Raw genomic sequence first — 23,011 nt, 5'->3', positions numbered from 1 at the left:
AAGGGTCAACGTTCTCATTTTTAAAATCAAGAATTGAGGCAAGGTTTGTAGATTCAAAGGCCCGTTTTCTGCAACTTATACAATAAGTCTGTGCCGAAATTATGGGAGCCAAAATTCTAACATTCTGTTTATATTGTATGTTTCTTACGTTTACTATTTTGTTTCATTTTGCTTTCATAATGATGAAAAATACTTCAAAATACTTCAGTCATCATTCCTAGACAATTTGGGTGTTAATAAATTGGATGTGCGCTGTTATGGATTTGTGTCCCATTTGGCGCTCTTCATAAACCACAACTTTTAACCAGGGTTTAATTTAAATCCGAGTTCAGAATACGGGCCATTGCCTAAAAAGAGAGAGTTATTTTTTTTTCGTAAGTGCGTGCTTGGGGAAAAATACGCTTTCTGCACACCATTCCCCAAAGTCATACCCGCAGCTATTGGCTAAACCTGGCCCTGATCCAGCCAGTCATGATCAGCTATTGGCTACACCTGGCCTCGAACCAGCCAATCGCGATCGACCGTGTCAAAGCTGGTGGCAGTAACCCACCAATCAGATGCCGAGTTAGCAAAAGTGGAGACGCCCCGTGACACTTTCCCGCTCCCGTTCCTTTGTTATATCATATACCACTTCTCACGGAATCTTTCAGTTCACTGTTATTATCCTGAGAGACAACAGTGATAGATTGAAGCTGATTTTTCAAGTTCAGGAGTGAACCTCTCCGAATCAAAACGAATATGTGGAAGCTTGTTGGGCTTCTCGCCCTTGCGGCCTTGTTCGTCGACACTAATGCAAGTGTTCTCAATATCGGTAAGTAGTTTTTTTAATCTAGTAATCTTTATAGAAAAGTTTACATCATGTTAAAAGTAAAAATCATGGATTTTGCCTAAAATATATGGGACAAAATTTAACACAATTAACATACCCGATCTTATTTTTGTGCAAGCCCATCGAAGATAGTTTTGTTAAATTTTTCTTTACAATCTAAAGCTAAATGCCAATGACCAATTAACTTCCTCGTTGCTGCCCACTTTCTTTAAAATACTTACCAGGAACCAATCAGAGGAGTTGTTCCATTTTTTATTGATTTGATAGCATTTATTTCATTCATCATAAAAACAAACACAAGGCACATACAAAGTTTACATAAATTACATGGGAAAATTGCAGATATTACAATAATAAAATCTGGGAAACAGTTGAATAAAAAGGGTTAGGGTTATTATCGGTGCATTAATTCAAAAGTGCTATTGAATACACTACTTATCATAAAACGGAAATTCTCTCAAGAAACCAGTATTTTGTTCTGTGTGCTTTACGCTTAAAGATTGTTCCGATTTCAAGACTCCTCGCATACATTATTTGTAAATGTTTCCATTACTTGTGGAACATGATGATTTGATTATTTTCTGTTCGTAGTATTTCGTTTGCGAGTTTGACTTTTTAAAAAGGTATTATGTGTTTTTATGAATATTTTAAAGTTGTGACAATATCTCTGCCTCTTATACACAAACATTTGTGTAAATGGTCGTTACTTACTAACCTTTGATAATAACGTTATACTTAAAACTACAATTCCATAATTATATTGTTGATCCTCGATCTTGCTTACATTTTTCAATTTGTCTTTAGCTCATGGACAGGTTATACAGGTTCCCTAATAATAATTATAATAATTGGATAGCGCTTTTTCCAGAGGATACAAAGCGCTGTTAATTGCATAAGACAAGTTAAGGTTTATGGTTATATAAGTGTGTTTTGAGATGTTTTTTGAAGAGGTTAAGAGAAGAGAGGTTTCGAAGAGATGGAGGGAGTTTGTTCCAAAGACGGGGGCAAGAGATTGAAAGGAGTTGAAACCGGTCTGTTTTCAGGACTTTGGAATTACATAGGACCATTCATATACATAGGACTTTAGAATTACATAGGACCTAGACCATTCCTATTTTTAAGGCAGGAGATAGATTGAATATTAACAATTATTGATCCATATCCCTACTATACATGTCTTTCTAGAATTCTGGGGAAAAACTCGTTTATAGCCGAACAATTATTTTTTGTGTGTGATGATAACATTCTTTCAAATATTAAGTTTGGATTTAGAAAAAAATCCAGTACAATTCATGCCTTATCCTTTGTTGATAAATTGGTCATGCTGTCGATAAATGTTTACATTATGGTGGGTATTTTCCTGGACTTCTCCAAGGTATTCGAAACTATTATTCACATTCTACTCCATAAATTATCGCATTATGGCCATAGGCGGCGGAAGCGGGGGGGGGGGGGGGGGACGTGTCCCCCCTAATTTTTTTGTCTTCCGCCGCCAATGATTATGGCAAACGTGGAAAGGCCTTTGGAGTGGTTCAGGAATTACCTCTCTAACAGAAAACATTTTGTTTCTCGAAATAACAATTCCTCTGATTTATCTTATATTAATTGTGGTGTGCCGGAAGGGAGTATCCTGGGACCCTTTCGTTTATTTCATGTATGAATTATGTTAAAAAAGCATCAAATATTTTATCTTTCATTCTATTTGCTGATGACACAAATCTATGTTTTTCTCACAATGATCTTCTTACACAGTCTTGTAAAAATAATAAACTCCGAATTAACTAAAATTTTGAATTGGATCAGAGCTTACAAATTATCAATTAACCTTCATAAAACTAAATACAAATTATTCATTAATACTATAGATTCGTTGCCTTTTGACATTTGGATTGAAGATTTAAGTGTCTCGTCGATAAAATTCATATCGATAACAAACTCTCCTGGAAATGCGATATTGATAATTAATTGCAAAACAATATCTCGTCGTTTAGGAATCATAAACAGATTAAAAACATTTATTCCTGTTACTTCTCTACTTATATACATTTCTATTCTTCTCTTATATTACCATGTATCATCCATAATAGCTCCATGTTTCATCTATGGGAACCTTGTTTGGGGGCAATTAATACCCACCAAAATTTACTGAACAAAATATTATTACAAAAGGAAGCTCTATTATTTCATGTCCATCCCCGTTCTCACACTTATCCGCTTTTCCTTGATTATAAAATTAAAAAAGGAAGACTATTATACCAATTCCAGCTCTTACACTGTAAAAACTGTGGTGATAAAACTGACACCAATTGGTGTTAATAGAGGACCACACCCTGAGGTGTTAAAATGACACCCTAGAGATTGAACATAACACCAAAGAGTGTAAATGTAACAACCATAGGTGTTGTAATAGCACCTATACGTGTAAAACTAACACAACCAATTTAACACCGGTGTAAAATAACTGGTGTGGTCCTCTATGTAGACCGGTTAACACCACATTTTTGCTGTGTATGTACATGGATAAGAATTATGATTCCTTTTGCATTTCATGATATGTTTTTTCTTTCCTTCAAAATAACAATTATCATATACATGTACACAGCAAAAACTGTGGTGGTAACCGGTGTACATAGGAACCACACTAGTTATTTAACACCGGTGTTAAATTGGTGGTATTAGTTTTACACCTATAGGTGTTATTACAACACCTATGGTTGTTACACTCTTTGGTGTTATGTTCAATCTCTAGGGTGTTATTTTAACACCTCAGGGTGTGGTCCTCTATTAACACCAATTGGTGTCAGTTTTAACACCACAGGGTTTACAGTGTAAGTATCGGCTGCGAGACACGGCGATAACTTTCATCAGGCTATGCTAATTAACTCGTTTTGCTCAAAGTTTTTCACCGTCCAAGAATTTTGGAATCCCCCATAAAGATATTCAACAGGCCCCCTCCATGAAATCATGAAGAGAAAGCCAAAACAATATTTGTGTTACTGTCTTACCGAATTAAGTAGTTTGTATGTTTTTGTATCATCTAAGCAATCTATGAGCCACGCTTTCAGCCTTTTATCCACGCGTTGCACTCGCCGTGTTCCCCCTCTCCAGTAACGTACCTAGGATATGCCAGGGGGGGAGGGCAAAATCGCCCGCCAAAAAATTTGACAAGCAAAAAAAGGTCCTCAACAGGATAGAAAGGACATCTCGCACCAGAAAAAAAATGACAAGCAAAAAAAGGTCTTCAATCTCAAACTCGTCAGGGGGACTGCCAGTCTGCCCCCCGTTGGTATGCTAGTTTCCCTCTCTATTCCTCACCTTTCTCTGTATATTGCCGTTCTCTCCCCCCCCCCCCCCCCCCCCTCTGTCTGATCTCGCTCAGACTCACTCTCTTGCCCCCCCCTCCCTCCCCTGTATTCTTCGTCATATCTTTGTTTTCTTGATGTAGGCCTATCATATGTTTCACTTGTATTTCTTGATGGAATATAACGGGGCGCTTGAACTTTTATGCAAAAAAAAATACGACATGTACTTTTATCACGATCAAACTGTGTAGGGCCTATATGACATTCAGAAAAAAATAGATAAATATTATGGATAAATAAACATATTTCATGTCACTTTAATATGACTACATTGTATTGCCCGTTTAATGAGATGCATATCTTGCTCAAGATGCTTATAATGGAGGTCAAAACATTCAGTTTAGAAGCTCAATATACAAATCACATTTCAGCTCGGATGTCGAACCTTCATTATTTTGATTGATTTTAAAAGGTGCTCAGTAATGTCCCTTTCATACGTCACAATAGCAACAATTTTAAACTCGCATAATATTAAATAGGAACTTAATTATTACCCATGCATCCTTTTATGATGACAAAATGTACTAGAAATGCCCCTTCTTCGTCACTATATATATATATGCAATAAACGAGCTAATAATGTCATATATCTTCCCATATGTTATTTTGATATTTTTTATTACCCATTATATACGTATGATTTTTATAATTCATCAAATCCGTCATTTATTTTGTTACCTTATAGCCCATATGGCTAAATGGCATTTTCTTGTATTAGATAAGGTATATTTCATCCGTACAACTACCCAAATGTAGAGGAATAATTACAAAGCAATATAGCGATATGAAGATGATTGCTATACCTGTACAGTATATATATAGCAATCATCTCAATATCGCTACATATAACGTGCAGCTGGTATCGTCTAATATCCAAGAACTACAAGACGATGAAATCAATCTACTTTTTGGCTAATAAAAAGGCTCTTGGTACATTTATAGGACAAGTCCAACCCAACGAAAAGTTGATTCGAATAAAAAGAGAAAAATCCAAGAAACATAACATTAATATTTTTTTCAAAATCGCATGTAAGAAAAGAAAATTATGACATTTTAAATTTTCGCTTAATTTCACAAAACAGTTATATGCACATCCTGATCGGTATGCAAATGAGGAAACTGATGACGTCATCCACTCACTATTTCTTTTGTATTTTATTATATGAAATATTCTAATTTTCTCCTCATTGTCAAGTGAAACAACGAATAATCATCCCTGAACATTTAGTCAAGTTGGTCCTTCTTGTCAAATCTGTAAAAAAAACCGAAATATTGTATAATTCAAACAATACAAAACAAAAGAAATGGTAAGAGAGGGACACCATCGATTGTCTCATTTGCACGTGACCAAATTGTGCATATACCGGTAACTCTTTTGTGAAAAATAAGCGAAATCTAAAAATGTCATAACTTTCTTCTTTTACATCCAATTTTGATGAAATTTTCAGCATTATGCTCGCATGATTTTTCTCTATTGATTCAAATCTACATTTTTTTTACTGCCAGCCCTTCTTTGTGGAATAGCCTTCATGAATACATAAAATATGTACCTCTGTCGAAACTTAATGAAATAATAATAATGATAATTATAATAGTACTACTACTACTAATAATAATGATAATAAGATAATAATAGCAATAATAATAATGATGATAATAATAATAATAATAATGTGAATTATAAAGCGCCAAATCCACTCTGTAGAGTGCTCAAGGCGCATAAAGAGCTAAGAGTGAAACAAAAAAAAGTTTTTAGCAGATTTTTGAAAGTTTCGACAGAGGTGCAGTTTTATGTCTTCAGAAAAGCTATTCCACAACTGGGGCAAGCGAAAGAAAATGATCTTTCCCCATGCAGGTTTTTTGTAACTTTTGGAATAACAAGAAAGCCAGAAGTGGCTGACCGCAAAAACCTGCTTGGTCTGTATAGTGATTGATAAATGAAAGACTGTATGTGGTGCTGATCCAAGAATACTATATGAAAAGCGCAGGGTGACCACTGCAGAGAAAAAAGACCATCAAATAGATAAAAATGTGATTTTGGGGGGTTTGGGCGGCCATTTTGGATTTTGACCCGGCACACTTTGTTTTCTCGGACAAGATAAACAATATTGTCATTTCATGTTGAGATAAGGTAAACGGAACACACTATAACCAAAAGCCCACTCCTAGTGTATAGTCCTTTGCCAGGACTTCTATTTTTCATTTGATCAATAACATAATCCACGACCTCTACGTCCGAAATGAAAAACAGCCACACGATTTCCTACCCTCATCACCCTCATCACTGATCTCTCCCCTGGAGAGATCAGTGACCCTCATCCACTGATCTAGGGGAGGATCAGTGCCCTCATCCAGACTCGTCATATACCCCCTCGCGCGCCATCCCCTCGTTCACTGTTAAAAATACCCTGATTTTACAGAAAAAAGAAAGACTATTTTGCAAAGAGCAATCACAGAATCATTCTGTAAATTCATATAACAGGAATTTTTCTGCAATTTAACAGATCAGGTCTTTTTAAATAGGGGAAAAGTGTGTTATATTAAAGGAAATTTGTAAGGTTCCATACACCTAATACCAATTTCCTGTAAGATTACGCTATTTGGTAAGATTACAGGTGTTCTCGAGACTCTGCTGCAGGAACTTCTTTTATTTTAAGGACAAATTTTCTAACAGTGTTGGTGAGGGGCGTGAAAGAGGGCAATGACAATGAATTTTATTCTTGAACGGCCCCGCCAGGGGGCATGGAAGAATAACAAACAATTAAGGTCTTGATCACCTCATCCCCCTCAACAACTAGCTTGCAAAGAATCCTCCCCTCTGAGGGGATAGCGCGATCACTGGAGATGGCGCGCAGGGGAGAGAAATAACAAGTACACCGACGTCTAGAATCTAGACTAAGTGCATGCTAGCTTGACGCAATTGGTCGCTTTTTAAGGGGATGGTCCGGGCTGAAAATATTTATACCTCAATAAATAGAGTAAAATTCACAGAGCAAAATGCTGAAAATTTCATCAAAATCGGATAACAAATAATGAAGTTATTGAATTTTAAAACTTATCGTATTTTGTGAAAACAGTTACATCCCAGAAGGAAAAACCAGTTAGACCAGTATTTTTTTTTTACTGGTTTCCAGTATAATTTTACTGGTTTCCAGTATATTTTTACTGGGCCAGTTGATTTTTAACTGGACCAGTAAAAATCAACTGGAGACCAGTTCCAACAATTGCATTCCAGTTGAAGCAATTAGTAATACCAGTTAAATTGTTTTTCATTAATCTGGTGTTACTGGTCCAATAAATGGTTTCCAGTAGAATTTTACTGGTTTCTAGTATATGTTTACTGGACCAGTGAAAATGAACTGGAGACCAGTTCAAACGATTGCATTCTGGTTACTGGTCCAATAAATTTTCAAGTCAGATCATTTAACAAATTATGAAAAATGAATCTTGCAATTCAGAGAGTTATCATCGTTATCATTTATTGTTGTCACCATTGCTCTTATGATTATTACAATTATTGTTATTATGATCATTCTTGTAATCATTCTTATAACTGTTATTGTTATTGATATTGTAATTATTATTATTAATATTATCATAATTATCAATTATTGATATTATCATTAAAATAATTATTTCCTCTAATTATGATTAAGATCAAAGCAAGATGTATTCCTCTGATATATAATCAACTGGTCTAAAGTAATTCAATGTTTGAAATTAAACTGGTCAAGACCAGTAATACCAGTAATTCTGATGATGCTGATCACGTGGTTTACCTCATTTGCATATTTCCTGTTTTTTTAAAGAAAAATCAGGATTTATAATGGAATATCTTTGCAATAGCACTCATTGTTGTTTGAAAACCTTCAAAATAATTGTGTGAACTAATTCACAATGAAAATGTGTAATTTTATACATCACATTCAAAATAAAAGCAGAAAGATTAATTAACTAACCATCTTTTCCATCACATTTCACTGGCCATGGTATATAACAAACCAAATGCATGTAATAAATTGATCCAGTAAGACCAGTACGAGGACCAGTTCGACCAGTTTGAGGACCAATTAAACCAGTATGAAGACCAATTAGACCAGTATCAACCACCAGAAACAAGACCAGTATACTTCAAGACCAGTTTAATTTTTAACTGGACCAGTAAAATGTCATCTGGACCAGTAAGACCAGTAAACCGATGTTCCAATTTCCAGAGTTACCAGTTAAAATTATACTGGTCTAACTGGTCCAGTGGAACTGGTTTTTCCTTCTGGGATGCACATCGTCATGAATATTCATTAGGTGGGCTGATGATGTCACATCCTCACTTTCCGTTTTCTTATGTCATATAAAATCATATCTTCATTTTTTCATACATGCGTAAATGATGTGTCTCCATTATGATGAAATAAGTTGCGACAATGAATAACTAATGCACTTAATCACTTCTCAATTCAACTGTTTTAGTTAGTTGGTAATTTTTTTTAATAAACCAATACCGGTAATTTCATATAATAAAATACAAAAATTCATGTCATCAGCCCACCTAATGAATATTCATAAAGACATGCCTAGAACTGTTTCACCCGAATATATAATGAACTTCAAAATTCAATAACTTTGTTATTTGTTATCCAATTTTGATCAAACTTTCAACATTTTGCTCTGTGAATTTTACTCTATTTATTGAGCTATAATATTTCCATCCTCGACCATCCCTTTAAAGATACCTTACGGTACGCGGTTTATCTGAAACTAAAATGTAAATCCCTAAAATATCGGATCCGCGGATGGCAGAACTCAAAAGGAGCATTTTTGAAGTGGGAAGTGGCATTTTAGGTGAAAAATTAAAACCCAGCCCGAGGCGAGGCAGTCGGTCGACGACAGTCACCGGGGACATGCACCGGCTGCCAGTGAGTAGAACTAGAACTTAAGTTTAGAAGACATGGCCCCTACGCTACGGCTAACCCAGGGAACTGTCGAAAGGTAAAGGGTGGGTGTCGAAAGGTAAAGGTAATAGTCTGGTCTGTTAGCGTCAAAAATGCCCTACTTGTGGACACGGTGGACAAAAGCATGATTTTTTCTCTAGACCTTTGTTTATGTATAAGAATTAAGAATGGGGTATGCTCCAAAAAATCTGGCTGCAGGAACAGTGAAAAAAATGGGTGAAAATGTCAGAATTTATGAGTTCAGATTTGTCTGATATATAGACTAGCGCTAGTGCAAAACTCAATAGCAGTGCATTATTTTGCATTGGATTAGTTCTTGAATTCAGACCCTTTTTGAACAGATCTTCTGTTTGTCCTCGCATCTCAATGCACCAAATATCTGAATGAAGATGCTAACCAAGCCGATCAGGGTGACGGTGGAGGGGGTTGAATGTTGGTGTGTGTGTACATATTTTGGTCTTGGGGGTAAAGGTATGCAAGACACATTTTCTGCATGTGTTGGAAATTGTGTTGCCATGGTAACAGTGTATTATTGCAAAAATAAGGTAAAAATCTTGCAGTTAGAACCACTTCCTCTGTTTTTAACCGATTCTCATGAAATTTGGCACACACATTGGTCTTGAGGTGAAGATGTCTAAGACACACTTTTGTGTGTCTTTCAGAAATCTTGTTGCCATGGTAACAACATATTATCTGGTGAAAATTGGGGAAAAAACCTTACAATTCAAACTGTTTCATCAGTTTTCAATCAATTTTCATGGAATTTGGCACACACATTGGTATTGAAGTAAAGATGTAAAAAGCACTTTTTGTGTGTGTTTCCAAAATTGTGTTGCCATGGGAACAACATATTATATGGCAAAATTTAGGTAAAAACCTTGCAATTTGAACTACTTCATCAGTTTTTTTTTAGTTCCACCTCCCCAAGATGTGCACCCCTCCCCATACCACTTTTAGTTCTACTTCCCCATGCTCAAACCAGTCTACACCTTTGTCCCTCAGGGGTCAATGCATTTTTAAAGCTAGACATTACTCTTTTTTGGGGGGGTGGGGTCTTTAGAAAATGACCTCATTAAAATTACAGTTAAAGGATTATGACTAGGAACTTAACCCCCCCCCCCCGAAAAAATAGGGGGCTGACAATACTTTTTAGCAGAAAATCCCCCCCCCCCCCTTCAAAGGTAAGAAGAGTCCTTTGCACTTCAGACCATTCATTTGAAGCTTAATGCATTCTGATATGATAAAAAAATTGTTTACAGTACCCAATTAACCATTGTTTATTTATATTCTCCTACTCAGTCTTTTATTCATATTCATATTCCGTTCCTACTCTTTCTTTTTAACTTTCACATCACTCCTGATTTTGAGCTTCACCATGCCATCTCCTTCTGTTTCCTGTCTCTCTCTAAGTATATTTTTTTCTGACATATTTTAAAGTGTACCTTTAATCATGCAACTAATTATTATAGAAATATAAATATATACAAAAATATCTGCACTTGTTTTAGAAATTCACTTGCAAATCCATGACTCAGTAACATACCATATCAAAAATACACCTATGTGCACAATAGATTTTAGCCTTATATTTTCTTTCATTTAATTTTTTCAGTATATTTCTGTGACAGCCCCTGCTTCATGCTTCAAATAAAACATTGATTAATTGGACACCGGAAACTTTTTTTTTCAAAGCAGAATGTTTGAGGCTTTAAATTAATATGCTGAAGTGTAAAGGATTTCCCTTTTTTTTTTTGGGGGGGGGTTAAGTTCCTAGTCGTTATAATTTCATTTTAATCTTTATGTGGCAATTTTCTAAAGCCCCCCCCCAAATAAAAAATGTAAGGGGTGTTTTTTTAAGAGTGTTTAAGTTCCTCATGGTCATGGCCTTTAACTTCTATTTTTTATTTTTTTTATGTTGTCAGTTTTTAAGGACCTTCTCCGCCCCCCCCAAAAAAGCCTATAAATATTATTGAAGGTGATTAATACCCTGCGCTATTATATGACGTTATAAAGGGGAATCAAACCCAAATAAACACTTGTTTTTAGAGGAAAATGAAAAATCAGTCAAGTTTGTAGGTCAAAGTTTGAACAATATCAGACAAACCATAACAAAGTTGTGAACATATTAAAGTTATAAACATTGGTAATCACTATACCCATGAAGACTTCAAATTGACCGCTGTGATGTCACAGTGATTTAAGAAGGCAAGGACCACTCTTCCATGTACTGGAATAATTAATTAGCTAAAATTTCTTTTTTCAAAAGTTTTACTTCAAATTATATCTTTCTTTCATGAGGACATAAAACATACTACCGGGGTTTATATTACGGCCCCAATGGAATAGGGATTTAGGAGAAAACCAAAAATCCTGATAACTACTAGTCCTATGGGAAAGTTGTCCTTGCGGCCCCACCCCTTGTCATATTTACTTACCCTGTTGCCAATTTGAATTCTACATACTAGTAGCCTTAGGGATCTTAATTTTAAAGCAGCCATAACTATATTTTGCTTGTCCGATTTCTTTAAAACTTTCACCATTCTTATTTTTCTCCTTTTCCATGCACACAACATTATGACCAAGGCTTGATTCCCTTTTAATACTGAATATGAATCTTTACCCAAAATGAATATTTGTGTCAACTTTTATGAGCACAGGCTGAAAACTGAGAAGTAGACTGATCCACAATGAGTTTTCCCCATATTTCTGGCTAAATGTGGTTACCAAGGCAATGCACTCTCTGACAAAAGGTTCTTGCACATCTTTACCTCAAGGCCAATGTGTGAGCCATAATTATTTCATGAGAATTGGTTCAAAACAACAAAAAACTGATGAAGTAGTTCAAATTGCAAGGTTTTTACCTAAATTTTGCCATATAATATGTTGTTCCCATGGCAACACAATTTTGGAAACAACACACAAAAGTGCTTTTTACATCTTTACTTCAATACCAATGTGTGTGCCAAATTCCATGAAAATTGATTGAAAACTGATGAAACAGTTTGAATTGTAAGGTTTTTTCCCCAATTTTCACCAGATAATATGTTGTTACCATGGCAACAAGATTTCTGAAAGACACACAAAAGTGTGTCTTAGACATCTTCACCTCAAGACCAATGTGTGTGCCAAATTTCATGAGAATCGGTTAAAAACAGAGGAAGTGGTTCTAACTGCAAGATTTTTACCTTATTTTTGCAATAATACACTGTTACCATGGCAACACAATTTCCAACACATGCAAAAAATGTGTCTTGCACACCTTTACCCCAAGACCAAAATATGTACACACACACCAACATTCAACCCCCTCCACCATCACCCTTCGGCTTGGTTAGCATCTTCATTCAGATATTTGGTGCATTGAGATGTGAGGACAAACAGAAGATCTGTTCAAAAAGGGTCTGAATTCAAGAACTAATCCAATGCAAAATAATGCACTGCTATTGAGTTTTGCACTAGCGCTAGTCTATATATCAGACAAATCTGAACTCATAAATTCTGACATTTTCACCCATTTTTTCACTGTTCCTGCAGCCAGATTTTTTGGAGCATACCCATTCTTAATTCTTATACATAAACAAAGGTCTGGAGAAAAAATCACGCTTTTGTCCACCGTGTCCACATAATTCCGCTAACTGACCAGACTATAAAGGGTGGGTGCTGTCGCGTTAGGGTGCGTCAACGCGAGAACGCGAAGAATCGTCCAAAGCCCCCCCCCCCCCCCCCCCCCGATTTAGCCGAAAGGGTGCGTCGGGAGCTCCACGTCGCGTTCACTGGAACGGCCCTTTCGTCCAAAGCCCCCCCGGTTTGGACGAAAGGGTGTGTTTAATAATAATGAAAATAAATAAATAAAAATACAAATATTTATAAGAAAGCTGAATAGAAGGTATTTTGCCAATTTCCACGTAAAATAGTGAATTTTCAATCATTTAAAGCATTGACAATTTGAGGAAAAGAAAGAAAAGTTCAACTAATAATAATGATGATAATAATAATAATGATAATAATAATTATTATGATAATAAAATCAGATACCCACCCTTGCAATAAGCCACTTGGTGCCAATTTTTCACTCCAAATTCATTTCCATAAATTCACTCTTTGGGGTGAAAATTATTATTATTATAATGATAATAATAATAATAATTATGATAATAAAATCAGATACCCACCCTTGCAAAAAACCACTTGGCGCCAATTTTTCACTCCAAATTCATTTCCATAAATTCACTCTTTGGGGTGAAAATTATTATTATCATGATTATTATTATTATCATTATTATTATTAGTTGAACTTTTCTTTCTTTTCCTCAAATTGTCAATGCTTTAAATGATTGAAAATCCACTATTTTACGTGCAAATTGGCAAAATACCTTATATTCAGCTTTCTTATAAATATTTTTATTATGCATTTATTCATTATTATTATAAACACACCCTTTCGTCCAAACCGGGGGGGGGGGGCTTTTGACGAAAGAGCGCGTTCCAGTGAACGCGACGCGATGTGGAGCTCCCGACGCACCTTTTCGGCTAAACCGGGGGGCTTTGGACGAATCTTCGCGTTCGCGCGTTGACGCACCCTAACGCGACAGCACCCACCCTTTCGAAATAAGCCTTTCATAAAGCTGTTCGTAAGATAAGAGCGACTTTAAGAACGACTGGCGAACCTTTCTTACGCGCTTAACCATCGCCAATGTACATACCATTTACCACAAGAAAGGATCACCAGTCGTTCTCATAGTCGCTCTTACGTTTACGAACAGCTTTATGAAACACCCACCAGGTCAGGACCTTAATTTTTAAGCATGTTACGTGTAATTGACCATACTCACCTGACTAGCGTGAAGTATGGTCAAAATATTAATTCTCCGAATAAATCGTTAAAACAGAAATCAAGCACTTACCACGATTACATGGATGAAGGTCTAACGAGTGGCAGTTTCCTGACATCTGGGCACAAACTGAAACCTCAAAAAAACACGAAAAGTCTTGATCGGCCATTTTGTTACGATTCATAACAAAAATGGCCGATCGAGACGGGGGTAGGAGGAGAGAACTTTTCGTTTTTTTTAGTTCCCTGGGTTACGCTACGGCACGCTACGGTACGGTAACCCAGGGTCAGGGAGCCCATGTCGGGGGCTTACCAGTCATGTATTTGACCATACTCACGGGACTAGCGTGATTTATGGTATAAATATTTCTCCAATTGAATTGTGAAAATAGAAATTATGCACTTACCACGATTATAAGGATGAAGGTCTAACGAGTGGCAGTTTTCCTGACATCTGGGCACAAGCTCCCTGGGTTACTTCTACATACATGTAGCCAGGAGGCTTCTAGAGAGTAAAATTCATTTAATTTACTAATGTAAGGAAGGTTACTCTCATACGAAGCCAGGGATCCTATCTCATAGACCCACACAGAGGAAGCCAAAACTTGAAACTTTCACCCCCAAGATTTCTACTTTCCTTCTAAAAGATCTAGGGAGCCTAGGCCTAAATCATGTACATGGGATAAAACTTCATTTCCGACATTTCTACGCTCTCGTTATTTTTTAAAAAGAATTCATGAAAAAATGAGAAAAACATCATGAATAGACGGAAAAGACTTGCCCGATGTTTACGTCGCCATCTTGTTTTCTACTGTTCTTCATCAACGTTACCCAACGCACGCGTCTGTAACGTTGGCGAAGAACAATGTGGTTCATCACAAACATGTACTGCTTGACCAAGAATTGTAAATATGGAGCCCTCAAAGATAAAATGATGAGGGCCTGTCTGCATGATCCTAAGATGTCTGAAAAGTTACAACTTGACACCCAATTTACACTAGAGGAAGCAGTTGAGCAGTACTGTCAAACTACACCAAAATGAAGCAGTAAGGAAACAGCAATCAGTCAAGGGGGGTGTTTCACAAAGATTAAAGTATGACTTAAGTCGCACTTCAATGCCGACGCGTACATGATTGTATCGTGCAATCTTATTGATCAATACGCAATGCGGTAATGCCTTGTTTTATAATCCACGCTACTCGGCATTCAAGTGCGGCTCTAAGTCATACTTAAATCTGTGTGAAACACTCCCCTAATTGTGAGTTTAGCCTTGAACATACCACACATATTTCTTTCCTGTCACAAGTTGGTTTTTCCAACTTCTGCTGGGAGTTTTTCTTGAGAGCTTCTTGTACAATTATGGTCACGCCAGCACCCGAGTCCATCTTCATAGTTATTGGACTGCCATTCATCTTCAACAGCACTGCCCATGGCAGGGTGACCAGATTTCACAAAATGAAATATGGGACAATCGACAAAGATCAACAAAGAAGGCTACATAGTGTTAGATTTGAGAAAAAAAAATAAACAATTGGAAGGGAGGATGAAGGAAACAATGAAGGAGAGAAAGAAAAGACGATAGAAAAGAGATGAATAAAGAAAAAAATGAAGGGGAGAATGAGGGGGAAAAATAAAAGAAAGTTAGAATAAAAGAAGAATGAAAGAAAGAATAAAATAGAGGGGAAAAAGGTTTCCGTCAATCTTTGAAATGAATATAGAAAGAAAGAAAAAGAAAGGAAGGGAAGATGAATGAATTTGTGAATGATGAAATAAAGGAGAGAAGGAGAAAAAAGAAAGAAAAAGTGAGGAGGAAAGAAAAAAAAGGGAATGTTTACTCATTCTTTGAAAGAAAGAAACAAAGAAGAAAAACAGGAAGGAATGGTGAAGAAAGGAAGGAAGGAAAAGAAAGAATTTAAAGAAAGAATAAGGGAAAATAATTCAAAAGGAAAATAAAATAAAGAATGAAAGAAAGGAGGAAAGAGAGGGAGGAAAGATAAAGGGAGGAGAGAATAAAAAAAAGAAAATAATGGAAGGAGAGAAAGGACAAAAATAAAAAGGAGAGGAATTAAGGGAGAAGGAAGCAAAGAAAAGATTAAGGAAAGAAAGAATGAAGGATAATTATATTGAAAAGAAATTAATAAAGAAGCCAGAGAAAGAGGAAAGAAAGAAAAACGAACACTGAAAGGTTCAGGAAAGATAGATAGGAAATAAAGATAGATGGAACAAAAAGGGCAAGTAGGAAGGATAGAAGGATGAGGAAAGGATGTAAAAAAAGAAAGATAGAGGAGAAAAAGTTCAAACAAAAATATCCAATCTAACAAAAATCATAATGATATTTGGTGTTTTTTAAATATATTTTTTAAATTTTCAAAAGCCAAAATTAAAAGTGCCACCGAGATGTTGAGATGATTATCTTGGGAAGTCAGAAGGAGATCCTGGATCTCATCATGTCCACATCTTTTAGAAGAGATGATCAGATGACAAGATCGCGGATCTCATCATGTCTACATCTTTTAGAAGAGATGATCAGATGACAAGATCTTCGATCCATGATCATGTCATCTGATCATCTCTTCTAAAAGATGTAGACATGACGAGTTAATACAAGATCATGACATCTGATCATCTCTTCCACTTTTTGACTAGATGTAGACATGACGACATAGAAGATCTTGTCATCTGATCATCTCTTTTACAACATGTCGACATGACGAGATCCGGGATTTTGTCATCTGATCATCTCTTCTAAAAGATGTCGACATGACGAGATCCAGGATCTTGTCATCTGATCATCCTCTTCTAAAAGATGTCGACATGATGAGATCCGGGATCTCGTCATCTGATCTTTTGCTATCATGATGTCGACTTCCCAAGATAATTATCTCAACAGCTCGGTGGCACTTTTAAGCTTCCATACTAAAATGTTTGAGAAATGAATAAAATTTCAAAGTGAAACATTGCCAAACTTAAAAATCAGATGAAACATCATGGCATCATACACAATACTCAAAATAAAAGCTGAAACAAATACCGGGTAGATCTAGTTGTGAAAACTCAATAACTTCTTCCTTCGATTACATCTCCAAATCAGTAATCTGAGAATCCATAATATAATAATAAATTTCCCGCCGATTTTGTGATTATTTTGGTGGAAAAACTGTTTATCATGTGAGATTGTTTGCACCATTGAGAATCTGCTCTGATCCTACATGCCTACAATGTAGCTAGCTAGTAGCCTGTCACTCACAGGCAGAAGGCCAGTTAGTATGTACAGAGATGCCAAGTTCAAAGACCAGCTATGCGTGAGATTTTCTGTGAATCTGAGTGAGATCACAGACATTGTGTACAATGTATATGGGGATAGGCTGTGATAGTTGCGTGAGACAGAGATTTGAGGGGATGAACAAGAGTCCAAAATGCTTGAGTCTCACGCATAATGCGCGAGACTTGGTAGCTCTGTATGTAATATATTGGGTTAGCAAGAAAATCACTGCGAAACTTGCAAAAGTTTACAGTTATCGATTTTATTTTGTCTCTGCTTTGTCATCTGTTGGTTATTTGATGAAATTTGTCATTTTTGTTCAATATTCTGAAATACGGGACGAACAGGCGTCCCGGGAAGGGTTTGTCGGGACGCTGGGACATAGAAGCAAAATACGGGACGATCCTGGGAAATATGGGACGTCCGGTCACCCTGGCCCATAGGCTGGAATCATAGTCCAGAGGGGTGTTTCACAATGATTTAAGTATGACTTAAGTCACATCTAAATGTGGACGCATACATGATATGCAACGCGCGATCTTCTTATTGATACATGTAGATACGCAGTAGTGCGCGTCCTCATGACACAATCTGACCAATGCGGTCAAGCCTTTCATACCACACGCAACTCGGCATTGAAGTGCGACTCTATGTAATTCTTAAATCTTTGTGAAACACCCCCCAGTACACATATCAGTATCTAAGATGTCTTTGTTGTGAAAGAGCTAGAAAGAGCGCAACTGGGGAGGCCAGCACTCGAAGCACTAGCTCTTGTCAAAAGAATATATGAAATCACAGTTCTTCAGGAGGAGTTCCCAAAAGTTTGGGAAGGTCTTGGAAAGATGGGAGGATCATACTCTGTTGAACTGATAGCAAAAGCAAAACCCTTTGCAATCCAAGTACCAAGACAAGTTCCTTTCCCATTGATTGATAAAGTCAAGGATGTTGTAACACTTCCAACACTGCAGCCAGAAGAGAGAGAGTGTGACACAATAATGCACAGAAAGAAGCCATAGTGATGATCGGCCAGCACTCCTAGATCTTATAGCCACTGACAAAGGAACGCTTTGAAGGAAGCCACAGTGATGATCGGCCAGCACTCCTAGATCTTATAGCCACTGACAAAGGAACGCTTTGAAGGAAGCCACAGTGATGATCGGCCAGCACTCCTAGATCTTATAGCCACTGACAAAGGAACGCTTTGAAGGAAGCCACAGTGATGATCGGCCAGCACTCCTAGATCTTATAGCCACTGACAAAGGAACGCTATGAAGGAATCTCGGCACTCCTGCCATGTCAGGAGACGCAGCCAGACCCTCCAAACATCCCAGAGTGCATTCCTTCACTACAGACAGAGAAGCGCATAAAAACGCCCACAACCAGCATGTCCCCAACAAACCACAAAGCCAAAAGAAGACCACACCCTACACTACAGCAAGTGGAAAGGTTCAAAATCGCCAAAGAGCCTGGATATCTAAACATCAAAAAATAAAACTGGAAAACTTCAGAAGAGAGAAATATAGCTTGAAAATAAAAGATGTCTGGAAACAAATATGAAACAAGTACTGATTTATTAAACTAAAAAACGACGTGCGGAACTTTGGACAATTGAATCAGATCAGATAAACCTTGAACCTTCAGAAAGGGGGATGTGGCATGATTGTATGAGAGTCGCGATAGGTCACGATGGGCATTAAAGGACATGTACTGTAATAAGTTTGACTAATATCTTTCCCTATTGTAATCTGAACCTACATGTAAACTATACTTATGGAGAATGAAACGCTGAACAACCCAACGCATTCCCCCTCACCTGTTCTGTTCAAACCAGATTTTCGCCACTGGTGCATATAATTTTCACAAAATATTGTTTTACTTTGCTTCACTTACTTCATATAAAATTTTGATAAAATTTTCAGCATTTTGCATTGTGAATGTGTATTAATTCAACCCAGAGTAGACTACCTCATTAACCTTGAGAGGTCAGATTCTTGTTGATAACATCTATCTTTCTTTTTCATTATTTCAAAATATATATTTTGGAAAAAAATTCAGTCTCATCATAGAGATGTATACATGTATGTCTCATCCATGTGATGATTTGTAAAGATTTTATTGTCAGCTGCGATGTTGATTTTTTTTCAAAAATATTTTTAATCTCGTACAGGTCCAGAATGTCCCACGCTGTCACACGACGATCAGTTTTACTACATCCTTGATGCATCCGAACCTAGCATCAGTGTCACATTGACACCATGGGAGGGACTTGAGGGTTTTGACGTCAGTGATTTGGAATGCAACGTTGACTACAGTGCTGGAGCCACGCTTACCCTTGTCGCTGGGCCTTGCATTATTACCTGTAGCGTGTCAGGATGTGACGAAGAGTTTAAGTATACCATAATGGTTATTGGTAAGTATACTGTGAAACAGAACGGCATGTCCGATTCTGTTAGTTACAGTATAATCAGTCTTGACGTTTCGACGAGTGTATTCTTGTCGTCTTTAGGAGGATGAGCAAAAGTTGTGCACCTCGACAGAGTGGCCTGCTTTTACAACTCTTGCTCATTCTCTGAAGACAACAAGAACACACCTGTTGAAATGTCAGTCTTGGGTTGTTCTTAAAAGAATACATGGTCCCTGTACATGGTGGTTAAGATTCATTTATTTCACATCTCTATAAACCAAAATACAGACAGAACAGATATTAAAGGGGAATGAAACCTTTGGAACAAGTAGGCTTGTCACAACAGAAAAATTAAGAATAACAAAGAAAGTTTGAGAAAAATCTGACAAATGAGAAAGTTATGAACATTTGAATATTGCAATCACTAATGCTATGGAGATCCTCCCATTGGCAGTGTGACAGGGTTGTGTGATGTCACATGTGAACAACTTTCCCTGTGATGGACTATAAAATACCCCCCAATGTCTCTTTTTGCCTTTTCTTCCAAACTCTTTATCCATGATGTTTTCTTTGAAAATCTGTATTACATGCCCTTAGGTAGTGTATTTTTTGGAATGTATTTTCTTAGATTTGTAATTATGACAAAAATAATTGTATACTAGTAATTACTAGGCCTGGGAGTAAACATCGATTGATCGAATGTTTCGATTGGCATGCCGCCAATCACCAATCGATTAGCAAAATTTACACTAATCGAATGTTCGGCAGATCCCGATTATGACGTTGGGATAACTCGAATACCCAAGTAATAATAAAAAATGACAAGAAAACAATGATGACAACTGTTTTTGAATACTTCATACGGGTTTAAAAATTATGTTCCCTAGAGGTAATGTTTCAAAAATTATCAATGATTGTATCACTTTCACAGTCACACACCAACATGAAAGTGCTCTGAAAATATTAATCCAACCGGACCTTGCCCTGGATACACAAAACAATAAGTAAACACACAACCAGCTCACTTGAGCTGATTGGACCTTCGGATAGCCAATGAAACTTTTTGGGAAACAAAGTTTTGGGATCTCATTCATGAAACTTGGACATAATAGTAATCAAGTATCACTGAACATCCTGTGCAAGATTTAGGTCACATGATCAAGGTCAAAGGTCATTTAGGGTCAATGAACTTTAGCCGAATGGGGGTATTTGTTGAATTACCATCATGACTTTGAAAGTATGTTATTGTTGGTCTAGTTCATAAAACTTGGACATAAGAGTAATCAAGTATCACTTAACATCCTGTGCACATTTTAGGTCACATGTCCAGGGTCAAAGGTCAATGAACTTTGACCATAATGGGGGTATCTGTTGAATTACCATCATAACTTTGCAAGTTTTTAATGACAAACTTTTTTAGTTGTAGGGCGGCATAATTCAGCATTGTTTTGATCTAATCATGAGCTTTTGTAATATTTAGCGCGACTTTTCTTTGCGGGGCTGACATCGGGAAAGGCAAAACGGAGGCGCTGGTACGGACGGCCGAGCACCGGGTAAGGATCGGGGGATTATGGCTGTTCAAAGTGCATGGGATCAATCAACAAACACGGGCGATCGACCCAACGTCTTCTCAAAAACTAAACAGATCTAAACGCTCACCAATCAAACAGCAAAAGCAATTTATATTTCAACCAAAAGTCCAAAACCATAATATAAATACCGATCCGCTACTGTTAAAAAAATGATCGCATTGCTTTTAGAAATTCTCGCGATGCACCTGATATTGGAGCTCAAGCTTGCTTGCGTAAATGCCGCCCTCTTTAGATAAAATATGCAATCTCTTTGCCAAAACGACACACGCGATTGAACCGCGTTTCAAATCTTGCATTGAAATAGATGCTAATAAATTTGCTTGTTTTTAAATTCATGCTTGCTGCGAAATGCCCGAAAATTTCCATGCTGCGAATATTTCCACTTTTACAGTAACCAGGCAAGCTCATAATATCAACTGGCAGAATAAATGATATATCTTCATAGAAATTATGCTTTCAGACAATATTTTATCACTATGACATGCATTTATGGTACTCACTCCTGTGAATATTGATTTCCCACTTTGCATTGTACATACATGTACATGTAATACAGGTCTATGGTGGCCATTTTGAAAGTCAAAATGCAGTGGGCCTATTTTTTAGCACAAAATTGAAACCTGAATTATTATATTTTGTCAGAAAAGGGTGTATGCATTTTAGTGATCACACTTGTGAATTTTTTGGCTCCCATTGCCATTTTATGCAATACTGTTTGGGCCAGTGGTGGCTTTTTTAGATATCAAAATACAGCAATGTTCGCATAATAAATGATATATCTCGTAATGATGATTTGCACATATGACTTTGTTTATACATTGCGATATTTTGCAGTTTAGTGCTCATTTTGGTGAAAATTGGTTTTCCCTAGTCATATTGTACATATGTAATAGAGAAGACAAGGGCATATGGCAGCTTATTATATTCACTTGCGCTTGTAATCACTCTCGCCGCGTTGGAAATCACTCGCGCTTTTTTTTTCGGCTTTTTTTTTATTTCGGTGCGATCTTTTTTTCTAACGGTGTCTTCAATGGGACAAACGTACTTGGAAAAATACAATGAAATTGAAATTCGGGATTCGTTTTAAGCCGAAAGTGCGTTGTAAATAAAATGTTCTCGACTACTGTTTTAAGATAACAAGCAAATTTTGACTACTGTTTTAACATAATCACATTCCACATATTTGACCTGATTTCTGTTGATTTTGTGTACATCCCACATCGTTATCTCCCATTTACTCCAACATGTACTTCTCTCTCCGCACACTGATCAATTTGGTACCGGCACTGTACTGAAGTTATTGGTCACAAACACACAAACTTCTAATGTCTACAGTATCCTTAGATAGATTCTTGTGCAAGTTGTGTTTTTACTTTTTCGTGCTCTCTCGACACTCTTAGCCTCTTGAACTTGAATTTCTGTGAATCCCTTTGTTGTTTATTTTTGGTCGGTGAAAATTATCCAATGCATGAGCGTGCCAGCAAGTGCTTCAATAATAATAATAATAATATAGGTATATTTACCCAGGGAAGCCGCTTCAGTTCCGAAAACTGTTCTCCCAGCGGGCCCTGCTATTATTATTACCCCGGCTTTAGCTGGGCTGCCTAGGCGCTCAAAGCATTCAAGGAATTTCTTCCTACCGGGTACCCATTCATCTCACCTGGGTTGAGTGCAGCACAGTGTGGATAAATTTCTTGCTGAAGGAAATTACGCCATGGCTGGGATTCGAACCACGACCCTCTGTTTCAAAGTCCGAAGACTAATCCACTGGGCCACAACGCT

General features: G+C 36.9%; 1 protein-coding gene across 1 annotated transcript in view; it reads left to right on the top strand.

Annotated features, from left to right (window-relative positions):
- The first annotated feature begins 642 nt into the window (after positions 1-642).
- Positions 643-23,011, top strand: part of LOC121417014 (sushi, von Willebrand factor type A, EGF and pentraxin domain-containing protein 1-like) — a 77,942-nt gene continuing 55,573 nt past the window's right edge. The window contains exons 1-2 of the mRNA XM_041610554.1: positions 643-811; positions 19,401-19,643. Of these exons, the coding sequence (XP_041466488.1) occupies positions 739-811; positions 19,401-19,643 (316 nt within the window). The 5' untranslated portion in view covers positions 643-738. The remainder of the gene's footprint in view (positions 812-19,400; positions 19,644-23,011) is intronic.

The sequence above is a fragment of the Lytechinus variegatus genome, chromosome 6, assembly GCF_018143015.1.
Source record: "Lytechinus variegatus isolate NC3 chromosome 6, Lvar_3.0, whole genome shotgun sequence".
Taxonomy (NCBI): Eukaryota; Metazoa; Echinodermata; class Echinoidea; order Temnopleuroida; family Toxopneustidae; genus Lytechinus; species Lytechinus variegatus.
Note: the sequence above shows the minus strand (reverse complement) of the source record. Positions and strands in the feature narration are given on the sequence as shown.